The 21,079-nt window shown below is 43.5% G+C and overlaps 1 protein-coding gene across 1 annotated transcript in view; it reads right to left on the bottom strand.

Annotated features, from left to right (window-relative positions):
• KDM1A (lysine (K)-specific demethylase 1A) overlaps positions 1 to 21,079 on the bottom strand; it is a 40,109-nt gene that overhangs the window by 8,700 nt on the left and 10,330 nt on the right. The window contains exons 4-16 of the mRNA XM_010138424.1: positions 19,443 to 19,521; positions 18,466 to 18,558; positions 17,604 to 17,710; positions 15,606 to 15,687; positions 13,261 to 13,355; positions 9,294 to 9,436; positions 8,655 to 8,745; positions 6,844 to 6,978; positions 5,530 to 5,603; positions 4,770 to 4,881; positions 4,201 to 4,333; positions 1,473 to 1,660; positions 1,005 to 1,119 (exon numbers count right to left, since the gene is read on the bottom strand). Coding sequence (XP_010136726.1) covers positions 1,005 to 1,119; positions 1,473 to 1,660; positions 4,201 to 4,333; positions 4,770 to 4,881; positions 5,530 to 5,603; positions 6,844 to 6,978; positions 8,655 to 8,745; positions 9,294 to 9,436; positions 13,261 to 13,355; positions 15,606 to 15,687; positions 17,604 to 17,710; positions 18,466 to 18,558; positions 19,443 to 19,521 — 1,447 coding nt within the window. The remainder of the gene's footprint in view (positions 1 to 1,004; positions 1,120 to 1,472; positions 1,661 to 4,200; positions 4,334 to 4,769; positions 4,882 to 5,529; positions 5,604 to 6,843; positions 6,979 to 8,654; positions 8,746 to 9,293; positions 9,437 to 13,260; positions 13,356 to 15,605; positions 15,688 to 17,603; positions 17,711 to 18,465; positions 18,559 to 19,442; positions 19,522 to 21,079) is intronic.

Below are 21,079 nucleotides of genomic sequence, written 5' to 3'. Positions count from 1 at the left end.
TCAAAGAGACTTAAGAACTAAGAAATGGCTTTTAATCCAGAAATGCTGCGAGGGCAAACCTTGCAGAACTCAAACACATCTTCCTGACAAAGTCGATAATTATGACAATGCTGCTCTTCAGCAAACACATATTATTCGCTTTATTTCTGAAATACTACAAGCACAAGTTAGATTAGGTTTTGGGGTTTTTTTCTTAATACAGCACAATAAAAATAAAGAAAAGGTTAAGTTTTTCAGAATAACAGTGGCAACTAAATAGATGCTTAATAGAAGCAACCAAGATAACACGAAGTCACAGGACAACTTCACAAAGGTGCATGACAAGAAAGTTGCCTATAAAAATGCACGTGTTACAGTAGATAGGTTACAACGCAGTGCCACAGACGCAGCCTGAATTCAGCATCAGTGAACCCATACTGAGCATCACATCTTCTGGCTGGAAGAGATCTTTAAGACTGAGTGCTGGCAGGTCCCCACTGACCCCTTGTCCCTCAGTGCCACCTCCACACGGCTGGGAAACCCCTCCAGGGATGGGGACTCCACCACTGCCCTGGGCAGCCTGGGACACGCCTGCACAACCCCAACGGGACAGAAACGGCTCCTCAGGGACAACCTCAACCTTCCCTGGTGCAACTGGAGGCCGGTTCCTCTCATCCTGTTGCTTGTTCCTGGGGAGAAGAGACTGACCCCCACCTTGCTCCAACGTCCTGTCAGGTAGCTGACAGGAGAGAGAGTGGCAAGGTCTCTCCTCAGCCTCCTTTTCTCCAGTAAACACCCTCAGCCGCTCCTCAAGGGACTTGTTCTCCACTTGACCATGTTCTGCACTAATTTACTGCAGAACTGTTCCCAAGTCAGTGGTGTTCTCTGCTTCCATGTGTCTTCCTACAAACACTATACTCTTATATCCGCATGTGAACACTAACAGCATCTTAAAATGTGCTCTTTTCTAGATCTCAAACCACACAAATAAGTCACTGGCAGAAGTAGACATACACCACAGCTACCTTTGTACAGGTTCCAAAACAGAAAAAGTTCTCCTCTGCTTGCAGTAGTACTACCAACGTGACCAAACAAATTGACGCTTGGATCCCAGAAGACGCGATCAAAACACAACACAACCTAGAAATAAAAAGAAGCAGGGGTTAGGAAAAGTCAAGAAAGGAAAATCTGGTGATTATACATATAGGTTTATACCTATACTGCCTTCCACAGGTTAGCATACCCTCAGAGTTTACGGATTTGCTGGTTAAGAAGCTACAGCAGAAATACTGAGTCAACCCACTTCTGAAATTTTAACTATTTAAAAATTGTGGGGAAATAGAGAAGAGGTCCTTACAGTTCTTCGGACAATTTTCAGCATCAAAATCTAGCAAACAGCAGTGGAACAAGCTGTTCTTCCCCCTACCCACAAGAAGAGTCCATACACAATTCAGATTCTGTGTATTGCTCAGTTCCCTCAGTGACCGCGTCACCTTGTTGAGGTTGCCGAATCCCATCCGCTGCACTGCCGAGGTTTTCCATTCAGGAAGAGGTGGCACAAACTGTACTGCTGGAGGCTGCTGTTTCAGTACTCCCAAGGGAAGAGTACACAGCACTGCATCACACTTGTAAATGAAAGTCTGGCTCGTAGATCGGGTGTTGACAGCTATCACTTCACAGCCTGGAAAGAGGAAAGAAAAACAGTCATTTCAGAGGCCAGGAGGCAAGAGCATTGGAATAAAATTTAAAGAAACCACCATCAAAACACATCCACATCAGAAAACATTTTGTTTATGGAGACAGCTTTACATTAACAGTGACTTAACTTGTAGGCAGGAGAACATCACTGGCCACACAGCTCAATTCCAGAATGCATAGTTTACACAGCATCTGAAAATGGCCCCACTGGGATAAGACTAAAGGTTCATCTAGGCCAGTAAATGATAATATATCATAAACAAGCAGCAGGTAAAGAGTGAGCCTCTCACTGAGCTGCTCTCTCAGCTGACAGTTGCCCAAGCCCAGTGTTTTGAAGAACATTAATTTGAACCATAAGGCATTGATTTATAATTCTAATCCAGTTCCCGGAGGTAGAAGAGAAAGTCTGGAGAAAGGAAGACTTTCCCATGGTCGAGGAAGATCAGGTTACAGATCATTTGGGCAAGCTGGACATCCCCAAACCCTTGCGCCCTGATGGGACACAAACCAGAGTGCTGAGGGAGCTGGCTGATGTTATCACTAAGCCACTTGCGATCATCTTAGAAAAGCCATGGAGAACAGGAGCTCTCCTGTCTGAGGACAGGAGGAAAGCCAGTGACACTTCAGTCTTCAAAAAGAGCAAGAAGATCCAGGCAACTACAGGCCAGTCAGCCTCACCTTGATCACTGGAAAGGTAATGGCACAGCTCATTCTCTAAGCACGTGGAGGAAAAGAAGCTTATCAGGAGTGGTCAGCATGGATGCACCAAGGGGAAATCGTACTTGACCAATCAGATAGCCTTCTATGACGGCATGACTGTCTGGGTACGTGAGGGGAGAGCAGTGGATTTGTCTACCTTGACTTCAGCAAGGCTTCGGACACTGTCTCCCATAACATTCTCACAGGGAAGCTTAGGAAGTGTGAGTTAGATGAGCAGGCAGTGAGGTGGACTGAGAACTGGCTGAAGGACAGAGCTCAGAGGATTGTGATCAGCGTTGCAGAGTCTACTTGGAGGCCTGTAGCTTGTGGTGTTCCCCAGGGGTCAGGACTGCGTCCAGTTTTGTTCAACATAATGGTCAATGGCCTGTATGAAGGGATGGAGTGTACGCTCAGCCTATTTGCTGACGACACAGAACTGGGAGTAGTGGCTGACACACCATCACGCTGTTGCACCAAGGGGAAATCGTACTTGACCAATCAGATAGCCTTCTATGACGGCATGACTGTCTGGGTACGTGAGGGGAGAGCAGTGGATTTGTCTACCTTGACTTCAGCAAGGCTTCGGACACTGTCTCCCATAACATTCTCACAGGGAAGCTTAGGAAGTGTGAGTTAGATGAGCAGGCAGTGAGGTGGACTGAGAACTGGCTGAAGGACAGAGCTCAGAGGATTGTGATCAGCGTTGCAGAGTCTACTTGGAGGCCTGTAGCTTGTGGTGTTCCCCAGGGGTCAGGACTGCGTCCAGTTTTGTTCAACATAATGGTCAATGGCCTGTATGAAGGGATGGAGTGTACGCTCAGCCTATTTGCTGACGACACAGAACTGGGAGTAGTGGCTGACACACCATCACGCTGTGCTGGCATTGAGCAAGACCTGGACAGAGTGGAGACTTGCGTGGAGACAAACCTAATCAAGTTCAACAAGGGCAGCTTTAGGGTCCTGCACTGCTGGAGGAATAATCCCCTGCACCAGCACAACTTAATGGGTCACCTGATGCAAAGCAGCTCTGGGGAGAAGGACTTGGGAGTGCTAGTGGACAATAAGTTGCCCATGAGCCAGCAATGGGCCCTTGTGGTTGAGAAGGCCAATGGTCTCCTGGGGTGCATGAAGAAGAGTATGACCAGCAGGTCGAGGGAGCTTCTCCTCCCCTCTACTCTGCCCTGAGACAACATCTGGAGTGTTGTGTCCAGTTCTGGGCTCCTCAAGAGAGACAAGGAACTAATGGAGAGAATCCAGTGGAGGCTACAAAGACAATGAGGCGACTGGAGCACCTCTGTGCCAAGGAAAGGCTGAGAGATCTGAGTCTGTTTAGCCTGGAGAAGACTGAGAGGAGACCTTATCAATGCTTATCGATATCTAAAAGGTGGGTGTCAGAGGATGGGACCAGACTCTTCTCAGTGCCCAGCAACAGGACAAGGGGCATCAGGCACAAACTGAGACACTGGAAATTCCCTCGGAACACAAGGAAAAACTTCCTTACTTTGAGGGTGACAGAGCACTGGCACAGGCTGCCCAGAGAGGTTGTGGAGTCTCTTTTTCTGGAGAGATTCCAAACCCACCTGGATGCCATCCTGGGCACCCTGCTCTGGGGAAACCTGCTCTAGCAGGGGGTTGGACTAGACGATCCCAGAGGTGTCTTCCTACCCCACCATTCTCTGATTCTGTAATCCCACTGAAGCACTATTTCCTAAACAGTCCAAAACTTCTTCAATCAATGAAGTAAAGAAATGGGATAATGAATGTGAACATCTTGGTGATCAGACTCCCCCGGAGCCGTTTTCCGAAGGAGGTGGTTTCATTTACCTGATGCTGTATAGCGAACCTGTCGAACCGCAGTGTTCAATTTAATATCCAGCCCTTCCGCCAAGGCTACAGGCACACAGGAATATCCATTCCTCACAGTCAAGTGACTGCCTGTGAATTCAAAGTCATCATCCTAAAATGAAGATGCATAAAAAGCATTTTTAATGAAATCACGTGACGCAACAGAACCAAACCAGCAACCAGAACCGAACCAGCAACTCCACCCCACAGCAACATTTTTTCAAAAACTTCCTTTTCAATGAGTGAGTCAAATGTGAAATCCTTCTGTTTAATAGTCGACTAACAAGTTCAGGAACAACAGTAGTATTATTATTATTATTATTATTGTTACAACAGTAACAACAGACAGTATTATTAGAGATTGTTTGGCGCTAACAGAAAGCTGTCTGGGATTTCATCAGCCAACAGTCATGGAAGAGCTCAGTATCCACATAAAAGCAGATCATTCAGTGTTCAGAAACCATAAACACAGAGATGCTTCCATGAGAATGAAATAAATACAGCTCAGGTTTTTAGAATATTGCTGAAGGAATATGGTAATCTGCTACCTGGTCCCAGTGCTTCAGTGACAGCGTAGACAGGGGCGTAGCATTAGCAAATTCTAGGTTTGCAAAATGCCAGTCGAGTATTTGCCTGTCCCTTGATGACAGATAAACATCACTAGGAAAAAACAAACGTCATACGATACAATACATTTAGTTTGCTAGAGTAGGATGTTGCAGATGAATCTGAAAATTTATTCACAACCTTTTTAGTTTGAATCCCTCCTTAGTGGAGAAATAAAAAAAACCACAAGCAAAACATTCAGACTTCCTTCATGAAAGCTGAATATCAAAACCCAGCAAATTCACATTTCTGAAGTAGAGTTAATGTAAACTATTCAAGTGAAGCCAGAAACTTAACTTTAGAAACAAAAGAGGTTACATAAATAAGGGCTCGGTAGCACGTATGAAATCAATGTCTGAAAACCTCATATAATCACACAATAACACCGTTCTGCCTGGCTGAGCAGGGCTGCCGCGCTGTCAGGGCTGATGGCCATTTCGGACTCCACGGCTCCCTGAGCCCAGGCACTGGTCACGGGAGGGGTTTCTGTGGGAATGTACGCTAGCTAAGAACAACCTCTGTGGTCCAGGTCACCTCGGAAAACGAGGAAGATGAGGTGTAAAGCTGAGGGAGCTCAGACGTCGTGTTGGTACCTTCCTAACCCTAACTACAAGAAAGCACACCCCAGCATTTCTGAAACTCAGCACAATCTGGTAAAAACCTGCTTTCCCAAGCATTTATTTTTATAGTTGATATCTTTACCTTGGTGGATTGGCTTCAAGTTCTTGTAACTTCTCTTCTAGCTTTCCTTGTGTTTCTGCCAACTCATCATACTCCTAGTAAGATGAAAAGCTAACATTAAATCAGTTTACATGTAAAAGGATTTAAAGACATCATGTAGCATCAGACTAGATCCAATCTCCAGAGAAATCAGTGGAGGATTCATTGTTTTAGTGAAATCTAAATCAAGTTCTTTAATTGTCCAACATTTAAACCAGCATATTTTGCCCTTCTGCTGTTCGAATACACAGAAGCCTACATCCCACCGCAGAAGAGGTTAGTCTGGTGCTATCTGAGGAACTCAAACACTTAGATCTGAGGAACATGAAGGTCCATTACAGTCCTGGTTCCTATGGTTCTGCAAGCTCTTTGTATTGCACAAAATGTTATTTCTGTTCTCTTTCTCTTAAAAGATTACAGTTAATACTGAACACAAAGATTTCCAACGCAGAGCAGTCATGCAAAAGGCAAAGACATGATCTGATTCAAGCTTCTTTCAGAGGTGGGTTTTTTCCTTATTTTTAAAAATATTAGTAGAACTAGGTATAAAGGCAACAAATCATTTTCCTTCAAGGCAGAATAGCTGGGAGTGTCCAATAATAGCGTCAAGAGCAGAAGCTGTTTGGTGACAAAACAGAAGAGCTACTACTTCAGTATACCCAAAGAGACTGAGTTTCTGAATAAAGGCACATATATTCTGTTGAACAAGCAGCTGAAAATGATCCTTGGTTCTATCTGCCCTGGCTTAGCAAGTGTCTTGCACTATCACAGAAAGGCAGTTTTTAAGGTTTCTTTTTAAGGTGTATTTCTACACCAAGCTAAATGCGGAGGCAGGGACTAACTCTACTTGTCAAGACAGAGCTCTGCAAATCCTAATCTTTGGACAGAAAGAAGTCTTTTATTCAGAAAAACACCTTTCGTATCTTGAAGAGCATCTCTCTTCAAATGCAAATTTATTTCCAGACTATTGTGAGACCCAGTAGTACTAAAGACCAAGTCTGACCTAAAATTTAGCCTTCAAAACATCAAATGCTGTCTGGCATGAGCCAGCACAGACTGTTACCAAAAACTGAGCCTTCAGCATGTTAATATCCACCACAAGCCACGAAGGACGGGTACTTAAAGGTACTTAACGCAGCCCTGTTATCAGTACTGCAACCCCAAGTTACTATCAAGTACACTCTTGAGAGTGTTGGATCAGAGACAGAGATGTGGAAACGTTTATACTGGCTAATTTTACCCAGTTGCTGAAGCCCTCAGAACCCACTGACTGAAGGGCTGCATGTTAACCTTTACCTTGCAAAGCGCAGTCAGATCTCTGTGTTTGCTTTTCACAAGGAACTCTGCTGTAATATCACGAGGTGGCTTCACTTCTGACGCCTCCTTATACTGCTGATGAAGTTCTTTGATCTTCTCTTTTAAATTTACCATCTTTTTCAGGTGGAGTAGGAAAAGGGAGACAGAAAGGAAAAAATAAAGACAAAAGAAGGTAGATTTCATGCAAGTGAAGTGGATACTCCTCTCAAACTATGCCATTATTCCAAAGAGATTTGCTGCTTTTAGCAGATGTTATTTATACACAATTCTACCTCCAAGAAACCAAAACAACCACACAAACTCCCAAACAACACGGCCTAAGCCCAACATCATTCATTGACTACTTAGAAAACTATGTTGTGAATAACTCAGGAGATGAGAGCTGTCATCAGACATTTTTAATTTGAGAAACCTCCATGGAGAAGTCAAGATTTTCCCTATCACAACCACAATCAGACCTAAAACACTGTTTCTACACTACAAATCAGATCTGTGGTAAACAAAGTAAACGTTTTAAAATAACCCCCCAAAAGCCCCAGTCATTATCGGAGCCTCTAAAGGAAGCTATGGGGCCACACGGTTTATCATGTCATCCTTGCATTGGGTTTTTGTGATGGGGTTTTGGTAGCAGGGGAGGGGCTAGAGGGGTAGCTCCTGTGAGAAGCTGCTAGAAGCTTTCCCAGCTCCAAGTCAGACCCACCTCTGGCCAAGGCTGACCCAATCAGCGATGGTATTAGCATCGCTGTAATAATGTACTTAAGAAGGAAAAAAAACTGCTGGGGAATCTGCAGCGGAAAGAGCAGTGGGATGTGAGAGAAACACCTACACAGACACCAAGGGCAGCGAAGAAAGAGGGGGAGGAGGTGCTCCAGAGCAGAGACTCCCCTGCAGCCCGTGGTGAGACAGCAGGCTGTTCCCCTGCAGCCCATGGAGGCTAATGGTGGAGCAGATATCCACCCACAGCCAGTGGAAGACCTCACACCAGAGCAAGTGAGGGTGCGCCGCTGGAAGCCTGTACTGGTGCAGGCTGTTCCTGAAGGACTGTACCCTGTGGAAGGGTGACATGCTGGAGCAGTCCGTGAAGAACTGCAGCCCACGGAAGAACTCATGTTGGAGAAGTTCATGGAGAACTGTCTCCTCTGGGAGGGTCCCCATGTTGGAGCAGGGGAGGAGTGTGAGGAGTCCTCCCCTGAGGAGGGAGTGGCAGAGACAAAGTGTGATGAACTGACCACAGCCCCGATTCCCCATCCCTCTGTGCCACTCAGCAGGGGAGCAGGTAGAGAACATGGGAGTGAAGTTGAGAGTGGGAAGAAGGGAGGGGTGGGGGGGAAAGGTGTTTTAAGATTTGGGTTTGTTTCTCATTATCTTACTCTGATATGATTAGTAATAAATTAAATGAATTTCCTCAAGTTGAGTCTGTTTTGCCCGTGACCATGTGATCCCTCCCTGTCCCTGTCTCAGCTCACAAGCCTTTTACTTTCTCGTCCATATCCCACTGTGGGGAGTGAGCAGCTGTGTGGCGCTTAGCTGCTGGATGGGTCTTAAACCATGACAGTCCTCTCCCTTTCTTTTCCCAATAACAGTCTTATGCATAATCATTTATGTGCTCCTCCTCAAAACTGGAGGCTCCTCTGTTATAACGGTGCTTCTAGGCAGGGCTGGCATGAGCAGAGACGTCTCAGAACAGCACTAATGGCAACTTTCTGATATTTTCCCATGGAAGCCTTTGTACATTTCGCTACTTTGAGGACCACAATGCTATCCTCTTGTTCTAAACATCATCATCTGACCTTGTTAAGAAGATCTTTCAATTCCTCCTGTGTTTTCACTATTTTCTTCCAGTGTTCAATCTGCTCGTCCTTCACATGCTTCTCCTGCAATCTAGGAAAGGAGAGAAGTTAGAGTCTGTTCAGCATAAAATTCTCACCTTACTGAGAAAACCTATTATCACAATCTAATTAGTATAATACAATAAAAGCACACATCACAGGATATTTTAGTAAATATTCACAGAGCAATTATAAAACTAACGCAGGTTTCTGTAAACAAGGCATACCTGACTAGCTGAATCATGAGTCTGTGATAATGTACTCTAATTAAATGTACTCTAATTAAAAGTCACACCACAAATGCCATTAGCTTTCACGCAGCTGTGGGCTGTTCATACACCAGCTCACACTAGTCAATTTTCCACTATCAGATACTATCAGTAGCAGGGATTTTCAGGAAGCTTTCAAGAAAATATGTTTGCTCCTTTATCCATCTTTGGCATGTTTTGCTTCAGTAAAGAAGAAACACAAACACACTATCAAGAAGTCTGCAGAGACCAAAGAGCTGTATTAAGTAGGAGCATCACAGCTGTTTCAGGTATCTTTTGGGAAATTCTCCACAAAACAGCAAAGTCTCCCACGAAGACAGAAATCACTTACTGTATGACAACCTCCAGAGCCTGACCTAGGGAGACAGGCTTATTATTGAGAACATTGAAATCCAGCTGATGACTGAGATAGGATGTGGCTTCCAGCAGACGATTAAATTCTTGCTCCACCATTTCGTCTTTCTCTTTTGGAACCTAGGAGTCAAAAGAACAAGCTTACTTCTCAATAACCTATTAAACCAAAAAATATAGGTCACCAAAGCTCAAAGCCTCAGAGGCAAGATACTTGCTTAGTTCGGTGAAATTTTTAAAAGCAGGTGGTAATGGATACGGGAAAGGCTAAAGCACCAAATTCCTCTTTGCCTCAGACTTTACAGGCAAGGTCTGCTCTCAGGCCTCCCCGTCTCATCTCCTCGCAGTGTCATCTCAGCAAGTTGGGGGAATGGGATGACAAAAACCTTATGAAATTCTAAAGCCAAAGCCTTGAAACTGTGATGGAATATCCCCACGCATCAGGACAGGCTGAGGACTGAGTGCTGGGCAGTGGCTCTGACGAACAGCATGCGAGGATCCTGGCATTACAGAACACACATCTCCCAGCAATGGGAAGTCAGTATGAGAAATGACACCTTGGTATTTGCATTGCCTGCCTTTTCACAGCTGACATCAAGTTCTCATTCAGAAGAGAATTTAGGCAGCTGTGCAGGCAGTAGAACCTTCCAAAGACTATTCAGAACTCTTAAATCAGTAAATTTTGTGGTGAAAACCAACTCACCACAAGTGAGCCGAAATGAGCACTCATTAAGAGCCCATACTGTAAGTAGAGAATTTGACTCCATCTTCACTTCTTCAGAGATAAATCTTTGTTAATTAGTAACACCATGGCAACAACTAAAATAATGACTTTCGAGGAGTGGTAATTGAAGGTATCAACCTGCTCAATCTGGGGTGGTCGTACAGTTGCGAGCAGCAAGAGAGATTTACGCCTTCGGTGCAGAGCTTAGCCACGAAGATGTACACTCAGTGTGTAACTCCTATGTACTTTGCCCTCAATAAAATGCAAACAGTGGAGAAAGATGTACCCAGACTGGCAGGACTGGTTAACCACTGAAAAGAGACTTGTGTAGATGTGGAAAGCTGTCAAGAGAGCAGCCAAGGTGTGAAGGACATCCTATTATTACTTGTCCCTGGACTTCTAGATGCATCCCTTGCGTTAGATGTTCTAATTACTCTCTGATGTATATTGCTTTCCAAGGACATCTCTGATACTTCCTAGGATGGCTGGAGAATCAGCTAATTTAAATCAGCTGATTAAATTAAATTGTTCCTCCCATCAAGCACCATGAAGTCTGCCAAAATGCCAGAGGGAGAGTGGAACATGAGTGCTCTTGTACATGAGATGAGAAAGGTTGTGCTCTTGGCTGTTGCTGCTGGACACAAACTGAGCACCTTTTGAGGAGTGGGACAACAAATGGGCTTGGGCCCCAGGATAGGCTGAAAGGGAAATGTAAAGGGACTCTATCAAGTTAGTAGACTCTCTATTGGCAGGGTGAGAAAAAATTTTGCTCCCAGAGAAGGTAGTTAGAAGTTACTTGCCCAAAACTCATTAGTAACCCAATGTGAATGCACCTTTGAAAGAAGCTGCAGCATCCTGCAGAAAGTGATTTCGGCTTAAAGTAAACTTATTTTTCACTGTTTATAAAGCAGTTCCTTGACAGTGTCCTTTCCACAACCACAGCAGAAAGAAACGCAACATAAGGAGCCTGACAGCTAATTCAAGATAAGCACTACACAGTAAGATCAAAACCAAAGTACTGAGATGTGACAACATTGCAGAAATAATTGGCATTTAATTTTTAGCAGTGCTGATAATCAAACGAAGAAGCATCACAATATTAAAAAAGGAAAAGAAAGGATTAGTAAAATAACCACCTTGGTGTAAGTAGCATCACGGAGTATGTTAAGGGAAAACAAGAGAAAGATAAAAGGAGCAGCACATGTGAAAACACAGAGCTTTTGAGGTACAGCTGCACCACGTTTGAGCAGGCTAATTCAGATTTTCTTTCTAGAGCTTCCACTTTCATTTACTTACTCTTGATATGAAGTAACAACCTTTAACAGTTTAGGTGGCCATGAACTAAGGCAATAGAGATGGTCACAGGGAGATGCACAGATACTGAACGGCACACAGTCAAGATTATATTGGCATTTGTCATATCAAGGTGGTAGAAAATTTAAATATTGGTCATTATTACTCACACTGCAACTTCTCTTCCTACTGATCTGTCACAGTTAAAATGGCTTCACATTACATATTGAGTCAAATGTTCCAGAAGCTATACATGACAGACATGCTAGGAAAGAAGCGGCACACAGTGGCAATCTCAATTTAGTTGTTTGTTTTTAAGCCAAGAAGAGCACTCTGGTTCATTTGTCTTGGTAGCCACCAAGACAACATTCAACACGAGGAAGTGATAAAATTTGGTCTGGAAAATATATCCAATTATACATGTCCAGCTTTGTTTGCAAGAAGTAATCTGACAAATCTTGTGATATGCCTTTTTAAAATACAGCTTGTGTTACAACCTTCCTAGCTAATGAACTAATGACCACACACATCTGAACCACAGCAACTCCTCGCTGCAGCAACTAGGACGTGCTGCTCCCGTTCCCACCAGGTAGCCAAAGCGGCAGTCAGGATCTTCTTTGTGCTGAGGGATTCCTCCCTGCCCTGCTGTTTGGCAGCATACACTGTCAGCTTCCATCCTGACTGCATCTCCCAGGATAAATAGCACTTGAACACGGTACAGAAGCACCCCAGCATACTCAGAAGGAATATTCCTTTTCAGACAAACACTCTGCTCCCACTGGCTTCCCCTCTGCCTGCCTATCTGATGAGCGCACACGCCTGAGAGGCTCAGCTGGGTACAAGTGACCCAGTCGCTCACACTGGGAACAGCAAGGAGTGGGCTGCAGAACAGAACGCTTCGTGGTCAGGCTGCAGGCATCACAATGCTTACTGAGACGGTAAAAACATGGTCTGAAGTTCAAAGTAGCTGAACTGTGTGTCTTATCGGGTGGTGTTAACAGAGGGAATCTCTTCAAACTGCACAAGGATACATCGGCCCCACTGCAAGATTCTGAAGCTGTTCTTGGCAGATGCTGAAAACAGCTGGGAGAGTGAGAACACAGCAGTGCAGAGGCAAGCACGTTACATGCAGGGCTAGCTCCACACCACACGAGCAGGCTGACTGCTAGAACTGTCTACAACGCTTCCCCGAGTTTATCCTAACATCCTGTTCACTTCATGTGCAGCAAGAAAGGCTGCAGGTGCCAAGCTTGTGCCAAGGATCACTTTCTCAGACCTCTAGCAAGAAGTCCAATATTCCCATCTGTCTTCTAGGTACCATGTTTTAAGATTCAGGAGGTAGGAAAACTTCTAGCCAATACACGTGTGAGATTCAGCACTAAACCAGGACCTACCATGTCTGTCTAACAGCACTTCTTGACTCCACAGTGGAAAGAAATAATGCTAATGAAGTTGTGAATTCCAGCTCTAGAATATTACTGCTGAACTGTTGTATGCATTCGAGCAGCTGGCATTGGTTAGTCAACACTTCAAAAAGCAACAGACGAGCAGAACAGCCAGAACGAGCTTATTTCAGGGAAAAGGAGTGGCAGCAACACTAACAAAAGCTCAAGTGCCAGCACGGCAGACAACTGTCTCGGAGAAGATAGACAAACATTTAAGAAAAAACGTAATGAATTTGGGAAGAACAAACAGGATCTCCCCTTCCACAAAACCCCTGAAATTCAACGTTAAAATCCCACGTAGAAGGAACAGGTTTTAGAAGAATTGGTGCAGATATGCTAGAATATTACTACACTGCTTAAAAACAGACCCAGCCTTTCACGACTCCCTCTCCCTCCTCCTGGAAGCTATCTCCTGCTACACCAATCGCCTGGTACAAATACACTTGAGATAAACTTGAGGTTTATGAAAACAGTATCAGTCTTACCGCTTGTCCATTTGCTTCATAAAGTGGACATTTCTGTTTGATCTTCGCCAGTTCCATGTTCACTTGTTTGCTGACCACAGCCATGGGATTTCCTCCTGGAAAACATTTTGTACAGTTAACAGAGTACTCCTGCAAAGTCCATCTGCAATTCAACAAATATTCCACAGTTACAGCTATTTCAGAGACCAAACACACCTACTCCAATGCGAAATACATTCCAGTGTAACACTTCCAAAGGTCTGCTCTTCGCAGCTATTCCTGCAATGAGGTAATGAAAAAAAAAAAACAAACCTGCTCACCACACTGAAAGGACAGTAAGTCCAAAGGAGTGATTACAAAAGCAGAGTGCTGGGGTGGCAGCGACCTTAGTCTGACTGAGCGTTAACAGCTATAAATGTATCTTCAAAATGTTTGCGAGCAGAGTGTTTGTAAGCCGAGGGAAGCTCCCACAGCCACACAGGAACTTCAGGGGCTTTTTGGAAAGCGTGGTGACATGGAAAAGGAACCTGGAGAATTCAGCCCCTAAAAACTTCGTGCAACTCCCCCAACTGACACAGTGAATGCAATGTATGAAGATGACCAGGAGCACCAGCTGCACCTGGAGGAGGTAAACAGAGCAGAAAACAATCAAACGGAGACTCCACACAGAAACATGAGGAAGGTAGAAAATGTGGACTTTAAGCACCCAGAATCCCTAAAGCCTCTCTGTAAGCAGAGCAGAGGAAAGGAAAGGAACGGACACAAACAGGAGATGGTAGAGAGGAGAGGCAGCATAGGCTTCCTCTGCAGAAACAACTGTGGGAGAAGTTTTTCAGATCCAGCTTGCCAATGTTCTCTCTCATACCCACAGCCTTCGGTCAAAATCGACGGGGATGTTCAGCTACACTGACACTTTCCTGTTTTTACAGAGGTGACTACACAAGCAGAACAGAGTTTTGAAGTAGTTCATGTTTCAAGTTCATCAACCTACTAAAAATTCTACTTCTTCCACAGTTTACTATAAAACCCAGAAAAGATCCCATCATTTCAGTCTTTCACCTTCCCGAACCTCAAGCTCAACCCCTTCAGCAGTCTTCCTTCCTCTCACCTATTCCAGATTCAGAAATAGAGAGGATGCCCTTCGAACCAATCCCCTTCCCTAGAGGAACTGTTCTTACTCCATAGCATATGCTGCCTCATTTGAGGCAAACGGTAGATTTTTTTTTTTTTAAAGAAACACCCAGGCTGAATTAAATACCAGATGACAGTCTTTCACTAGGAACCGTAAATCTCTTTTACCAGGAGGGTGCCACTTCGGTGCTCTTTGCCTGGAAACAGCTTCTCTATGCAGTTCAGCAAAGACTAACTCTAAGACAGACACCAAGTTTTTGCAGTCAGTAAAATGCAGCTTTTACAAGAGGTTTTACGATATTTTATTATTTCATTCTGAAGGGTTTTCCACACTAAACACCCGCCCATCTTCTTAGAGTAACCAGTATCAATAACTGGTGCCATCCCATAAACCAGCACTAAATAGAAAGAAATATGGCTTGTTTGCCATTACTTTCACAACTGTTTTTGAAATCACTTACAGAAAGGACTTTTGGGGTTTAAACCCTAACTTTAAGAAGGGCTCTCTCTTTAGAATGGCTCTGCTCTTCATTTGTCCTCCTCTTCCTGCTCTGCTCTACCCCCCAACACCCCCACCCCCTCGTGTAAATAAAAAACCATATTCCACGTCTTTGGAGTCTCTCCCATCTTATAACTTCATTACTTATTTGCTCTTAGCTACTCAGCTAATCTCCTCACTACATTCCTACGTCTCCATGCTCCATTTCAGCTTATACTTTGGAAGACTGAAGGAAACAACTAAGAGTTACCAAGAAATTCAGTCCATGGCCCGGAGCTCAGAGGCTGCTGGCAGCTGGGTAAAGCAGCTTTCAAAAGGCTGGTCTAGCAAGAGTTAACCGACCCAGTGCAGTCACCTACTGCCTTAAAGGGACTGGGCAAAGGAACAGACAAACAGCAGGACATCATGCCAAGGACAGAGCAAGGAATTTCACTGAGCACAAGCAAATTGTGAAATAATGGATCTAGAGCAGGTTGACAACGTGACAAGCGCCGATATGACTTCACTGACCAACGAGAGCTACGGCACCCACAGTAATTCCAGCTTTTAGTGCAGGCTGCCATCTGATCTGAAGAAAAATGCTAACTGCCAAAGAGGCTGACCTAGACCCCCTACTTTTCATAGGTAAAAGCACCCAGTTATTTTGGCCATGAAAGGAAACAGCGTGAGGTCTCAGCTTTGTAACCTCTTGTCCCACAGTTTTCCTCCCCGCTCCGTTTTATTTTTAAAAACTCACCAAGTCCTGTCACCACCATTGCTCCTAGATCAGCAACGTAGTTCCCTTTGCGAAAGGTAGCGACTCTTCCTCCTACCCGGTCCTTCGAAGAGGACAAAATATTAAACCTCCAGTAACATTCTGCAATACATCTCTCTTAAATATAATCACTGAAACTTCTACATTTACGTGGTATAAGCATTCTCTTATCGAAAAGTTCAATAGAATGTACACTTTTCTAAGAAAATGAAACACTTGATCTCAATTAATTTCCATAAGTTATGGAATGTTTAAATTGCATTAAAAAAAAAAAAGACGCCTAACCTGATTTGGATGGATTTAACTTTATCTATAGTAGGATCTACTGTGATTCTAAACTGAATCCTTCACTGTCCATGGATAGATTAAGTTACATGTAAGATTTTCCTCTCCCACTTCCTTTCACAAAATTCAATACCTGTATAGGAAATTATTCAGACATGCTTGAGATATCTAAATGTTAGGGTTAGAACAACCATCAGCCAATTGTTCCTGTCTATTCTCCACAAAGAACCAGCTGTCAAGCAAGAAAACCACAAATCAATAGCCCATTTTAGAAGCAGGAAAAAAAGGGTTTGGTTCTTGACACACACTAACTTATTTTTCTACCACGTTAACCTTAAAGAAAGAAAAGCTGTCTTTTCCTGTTCTCAGTCCAGCTAGCAGGATGGTATCAGAGAGAAATATCAATTACTAGCAAACAGCTAGCAATTCGTACCAAAATGCACACGTTGATGTTTAGTAATTAAATCAGCCATTCAGAAGCATGTAAACTAATAGTCTAAAAGTTACAGAAGATGAGTGGACACAAAGAAACTACCACCTGAATCACTGAAATCATCATGTCAGAAAACACCAGACTACTTTAAAAAATAAAAAGATTCAAACTACTCAAGAGGAGATGGCAGCAGTCTAGAGCATAAATGAGAGGAAAAATATTGTGCATTATTTTAAAACAGCCTCTCGCCAGATCTACATACTGGTTATAACAAAGATGCACAGAACAAACATCAGGCTACAGCATGGATCTCATTCTTCCAGCTTAAAAAAAAAAAAAAATCCCCCCAAAAACAAACAAACAAACAAAATCACAGAATACACTCAGGTGATCCCGAGCCTCCTACACAATTAGGTTGTTGTGCTCTCTGCTCTAGGGACGTGGAACCTGAGAAGCACAGAGCCAGCAGCTCCTGCTCCCCAGCAACAAGGGCAGTATCTAGCACAACTAAGAGCCTAGGAAAAAGCTCCAGATGATTATTTTAATCTGTGCTAGAAAACTCTCAGAAGTAAATATACAAACAAAACAAAGTCAGGAAGTAAAATATAAAGTAAATACCAATTTAATGGGTCAATGGACTGATTTATTTTAAATTAGTATCAAGCTGTTCTCAAGTGATTAGATTATATAAAAAAAACCCTTAAACTTTAAACAAAATGAGATTCCACCTCGGGCTGGATATAACACCTTATCGCCAAAGAACCATCAGCTAGTTCAGGCACCACGACCTGCCGCTGTCTGTAACATTACAGCCTCTATCCAGCACACAGTAATAAACAAGGAAAGAATTAACATAGACTTCAAAGGTGCAAGAAAAATACCCTGCCTGACATACACCTCTTCAAGCAACAATTGTATTGAATGGGCAAGTTCTTGAAATACAGACTCATGTTTGGCTTTTCAGTGAAATACCCGTTTCGTGATCGTAAAAGGAAGAAGATTCCAGCCTGTTACTGGTGTACAGATATGACACTAGCACCTCACCCACAGCCCACCCCTGAGCCAACCCACAGTGGAAGCAGACACCACTTCTCTCCCAGTGGGGCAGGTTTCGTACTCAGCAATACACTCCAGCTGCCTGTAGCTGCAGGGCAGCTGACCCACCCTGGGCACGCTGCTGGGATCCTCCACCTTATGCTATTATGGAATGGGATTACTGGTCAAGGTTCTGTACAGGAGTAAGAGAGCACAGAAATTCATACCCTGGCTTCCAGAACGGTGACATCCATTCCAAAACTCTGCAACTGGCGAGCTGCTGCCAACCCAGAGACTCCAGAACCGATAATGATCACCTTCCCAGTCTTCTTGGCTAAAGGAAGGGAAAAATAAGATACGGGCTCTATATGTGCATTACTACATTGTAAGCAGCCATGTTAAAATTACATTGAAGAGAGAGCAAGAACAAAAAGCAGCTTCCTTCTCTTTGGTAGTTCTGACAGAACAAACTCTCCAACAAAACAAATAGCCAGAAAAAGAAAATTGTGTACACAACACAGAAACAGTAAAACACTTCACCACTTTTCTTAATAAGACAGGTACAAGAAAAACACACCAGTAGTGCACCCATGCCAAGAAGAAACAGGAGGAGAAGCCCTTCTGAGGGACAACTGTTTGAAGAAGAAATTATTAATTACTGTGGGACAAAGTATCATAGTTTTACTACTTTCTGCCCCAGAAAAATAAAAACCTAGAAAGCACAGACAAGTTCAGCAATTGTAAAATTCAAGCATTGTGCAAGCACGTAACAGGTACGTACAACACTGTGTTTCTGTCTTTCGTTATTCAAACGAGGGACAAAGACAACTCATTAAACAGTGACAGTCACCAGATTATCTAGAGAAGATTTGAAAACAAGAATTATCCTTCTCAAAGTGATTTACATAAATACATGGCTTCTCCACACCAAAATAAAAGACATGAACATCTAGAGCCAGATGGTTTCCAGCTTTTTTGTCTTTTCTCAGCACTGCAATCCTAAAAAAAAACCACTCAAAAATTTTTCCTAAGAAATCACAGAACAATACAACAGAACTCCAATTAGAAAAATATTTTCAACTTTCTTACTTGGAAGGGGCTTCACTCTTTTGTAGATGCCGAAGTTGATAAGACCATGCCGCTCCAGATAGCTGTGTACTCTGTGAACAAGCACCGTATCACCTGAAAAAGACGTTAACGTTTTAAAATGTTTCTGTATCTTCAGCAGCACGTATATACTCAAAACATATTCACACACCAACGTACCACAGCAGCTACCCAGCAAAGTCACACCAAACACATCCAGCTGCCCTGCTGAAGGATCCATTTTCTTGAAGGAAGCTGAGGCTAAAGTCTTTTGGGAACCCCAAGCTGTGTTCCATGCTACACTGTGGTTCTGCACAGTGCCTGGAAGGCTGTACAGGGACCAGATGCTGCTATTCACCTAGTGTGGGAGAACGCCTTTTCTGAAATTCATCTTTACACAGAACTGTAATGGGATTTGCCAGTATTAAGCCAACCCATTACTGGAGCACTGAATTCTCATTTTTATTTTTATATCACAATAATTCCCCATTTTGTAATACTTGACGGTGTACATGTGTTCATTTCAGCATTATTTTCTTCTTTAGTTACTTTTTCTTTTTTCCCTTCTCTTTACCTGTTTATTGGGATCTTTTCCGAGAAGGGTGGAACAGCCTGCAGTGACTCCTTGCTCTTTTTACTGCCCTCCATCACGGCCAGTCTGTTCAAGCCTTATGCAACTTCTTAATGTCTCCCAGAAACATTATGATTAAGAAAACCTCACAGCTGCAAACCAGCATGAAGCTGTAGCAAACCTTAAAAGCTGCATGTGAATTGACCTGCAGGAACTTCTGTACCAACTCACCCTTTCACCAGATTTTTTAAATTCTTCTAAGGGTCTATTTCTTTACCAGCGAAATGAAATCTAACAAACCTGAAACAAAAGGACCCATCTGAAGTACCCTCTTGATTCTGAACAGCTTTTCCCCAACCAAAACTGAAAAAGAACAGCAGTGATAAGGACAGTAAAAGACGTGACTTACTATTGTATGGCGCTTCTAACTGTTGGATAGTTGCCTCAAACGTCAGCTGAATCTTTGGGTTATCCAACCAGAGCTGCAGCTGTATTTGAACAAGCAATACGACACATTACCTTAAGCAATGCAAACAAGGTGTTTTCCACATGCATGTTTGTTACCAAACACTGTCAGGAGATGAAACCCTCTGAGTTAAACTCTGGCAGTGCTATCCAAGCCGCACTGAAGTTTGCCTTCTGGTGTTCTCTAAGGTGCAATACAGTCCCTTTTCACTTCCTACACCATTTCAAGCCAGTGGAAACACACTAAGTTAGCAATCTCCTCATCACACATATAGCAGAACACACGCTGAAAGAACAAAAGCTACAAAACCAAAGCACCAGAATGCTCATGTGTACCAGCCTTCCTTCTACCTGCACAGCACGTGTGACATGCATGATTTTAATGCGTCAGCCAACATCCCACTTTTTACTTCCCAAATCATTCAGTTCTGGATTCCTTTTGTTTCCAGACAAGCTGGAAACACCAGTCTTGCTAATCTATCTCCTCTAACCTCTGGGAGCTCTGGGTATTCGCGCTCTCTTCAACACTTCCAAATCCTCTGGTACTGTGCCAGCTACAAGAGGATGCACGTTGCAGCTCACAGACCTCCCAGAGCTCTGCTGAGCGCTGGTTTACATCACCATTTCCTCCATCAGCTGTTCTAGAACCTCTGCTACCCTGACTGAAGGAGATCCTCTCTCAAGGCCTCCTCAGAAAGGAATTCTTGCTTAGGAATTTCTCCAAGTTCCCTCATAGCAAGTAAGTGCCCAAGACCAGCAACGATGCTTTTCTAGCGCAGCCCTGCTTAGAAGGCCCCTTCTAAGCCTTTCTTTAAATCTCAGTCATTTATTAGTTTCAGTGAAAGGCTTTTCTGCTTCCAAAGTGTTTGTAAAAGGATTACTCACTACACATTCTGAGCAAACTGTTTTCCCAGTGTTTTGGCTTGCCTTGGTCTGTGTTTACACACCTCATGACTTCTGAGAAGTTAGGTTAGTTAGAGGGAGATTTCACAGGTATACAAAAAGTCATGCTCTCAGCGTGAAGATGTCCACCATACATAAATTTAAAATAACTCCTTTCAGTTGGGTGCTCCCATGGTTAATACACTGTGATGCCCATTGATCATCCTAAGTCTGAAAAAACCTGAATGGTGCATAAGGTGTTTTCTTAACTACGGTACAAAGCCATTTTCAAAACAGCTCTTGCTTTCCTACTGTTAATTTTTCTAACATCACTGTTAAGGGTCGAGGGACCGAGGTACCCACTCCTCGAATTTCCTTAACGGACCCCTCTGTCTTGTTAGAGACAGAAGGGGTTTAAAGGGGAAGGAAGAAATTCACACCTCGGTCTGCGTTCGGAAAAGCTGAAACAAACTTTTAATAAACAATAAAACTACACAACTATACTCTATTATATATATGTATATAGTTACAAACCAAAGGGAAAGGAAGAAAAAAAAAAAGAAGTGAAGGTTTACACACACTGTTCCTTTGTCCAAGGTCAAAATCCTGGGCAGGCAGCCAACGACGAGATAAGAGTAGGAGGCTTCTGCCCTGCCGCTCCGCAGCTGCTTCCCAGGTGGAGAAAGTAAAATTCTGTCT

This window comes from Buceros rhinoceros, unplaced genomic scaffold, assembly GCF_000710305.1.
Source record: "Buceros rhinoceros silvestris isolate BGI_N320 unplaced genomic scaffold, ASM71030v1 scaffold12566, whole genome shotgun sequence".
NCBI lineage: Eukaryota > Metazoa > Chordata > Aves > Bucerotiformes > Bucerotidae > Buceros > Buceros rhinoceros.
This window is presented reverse-complemented; position numbering and strand designations above follow the sequence as displayed.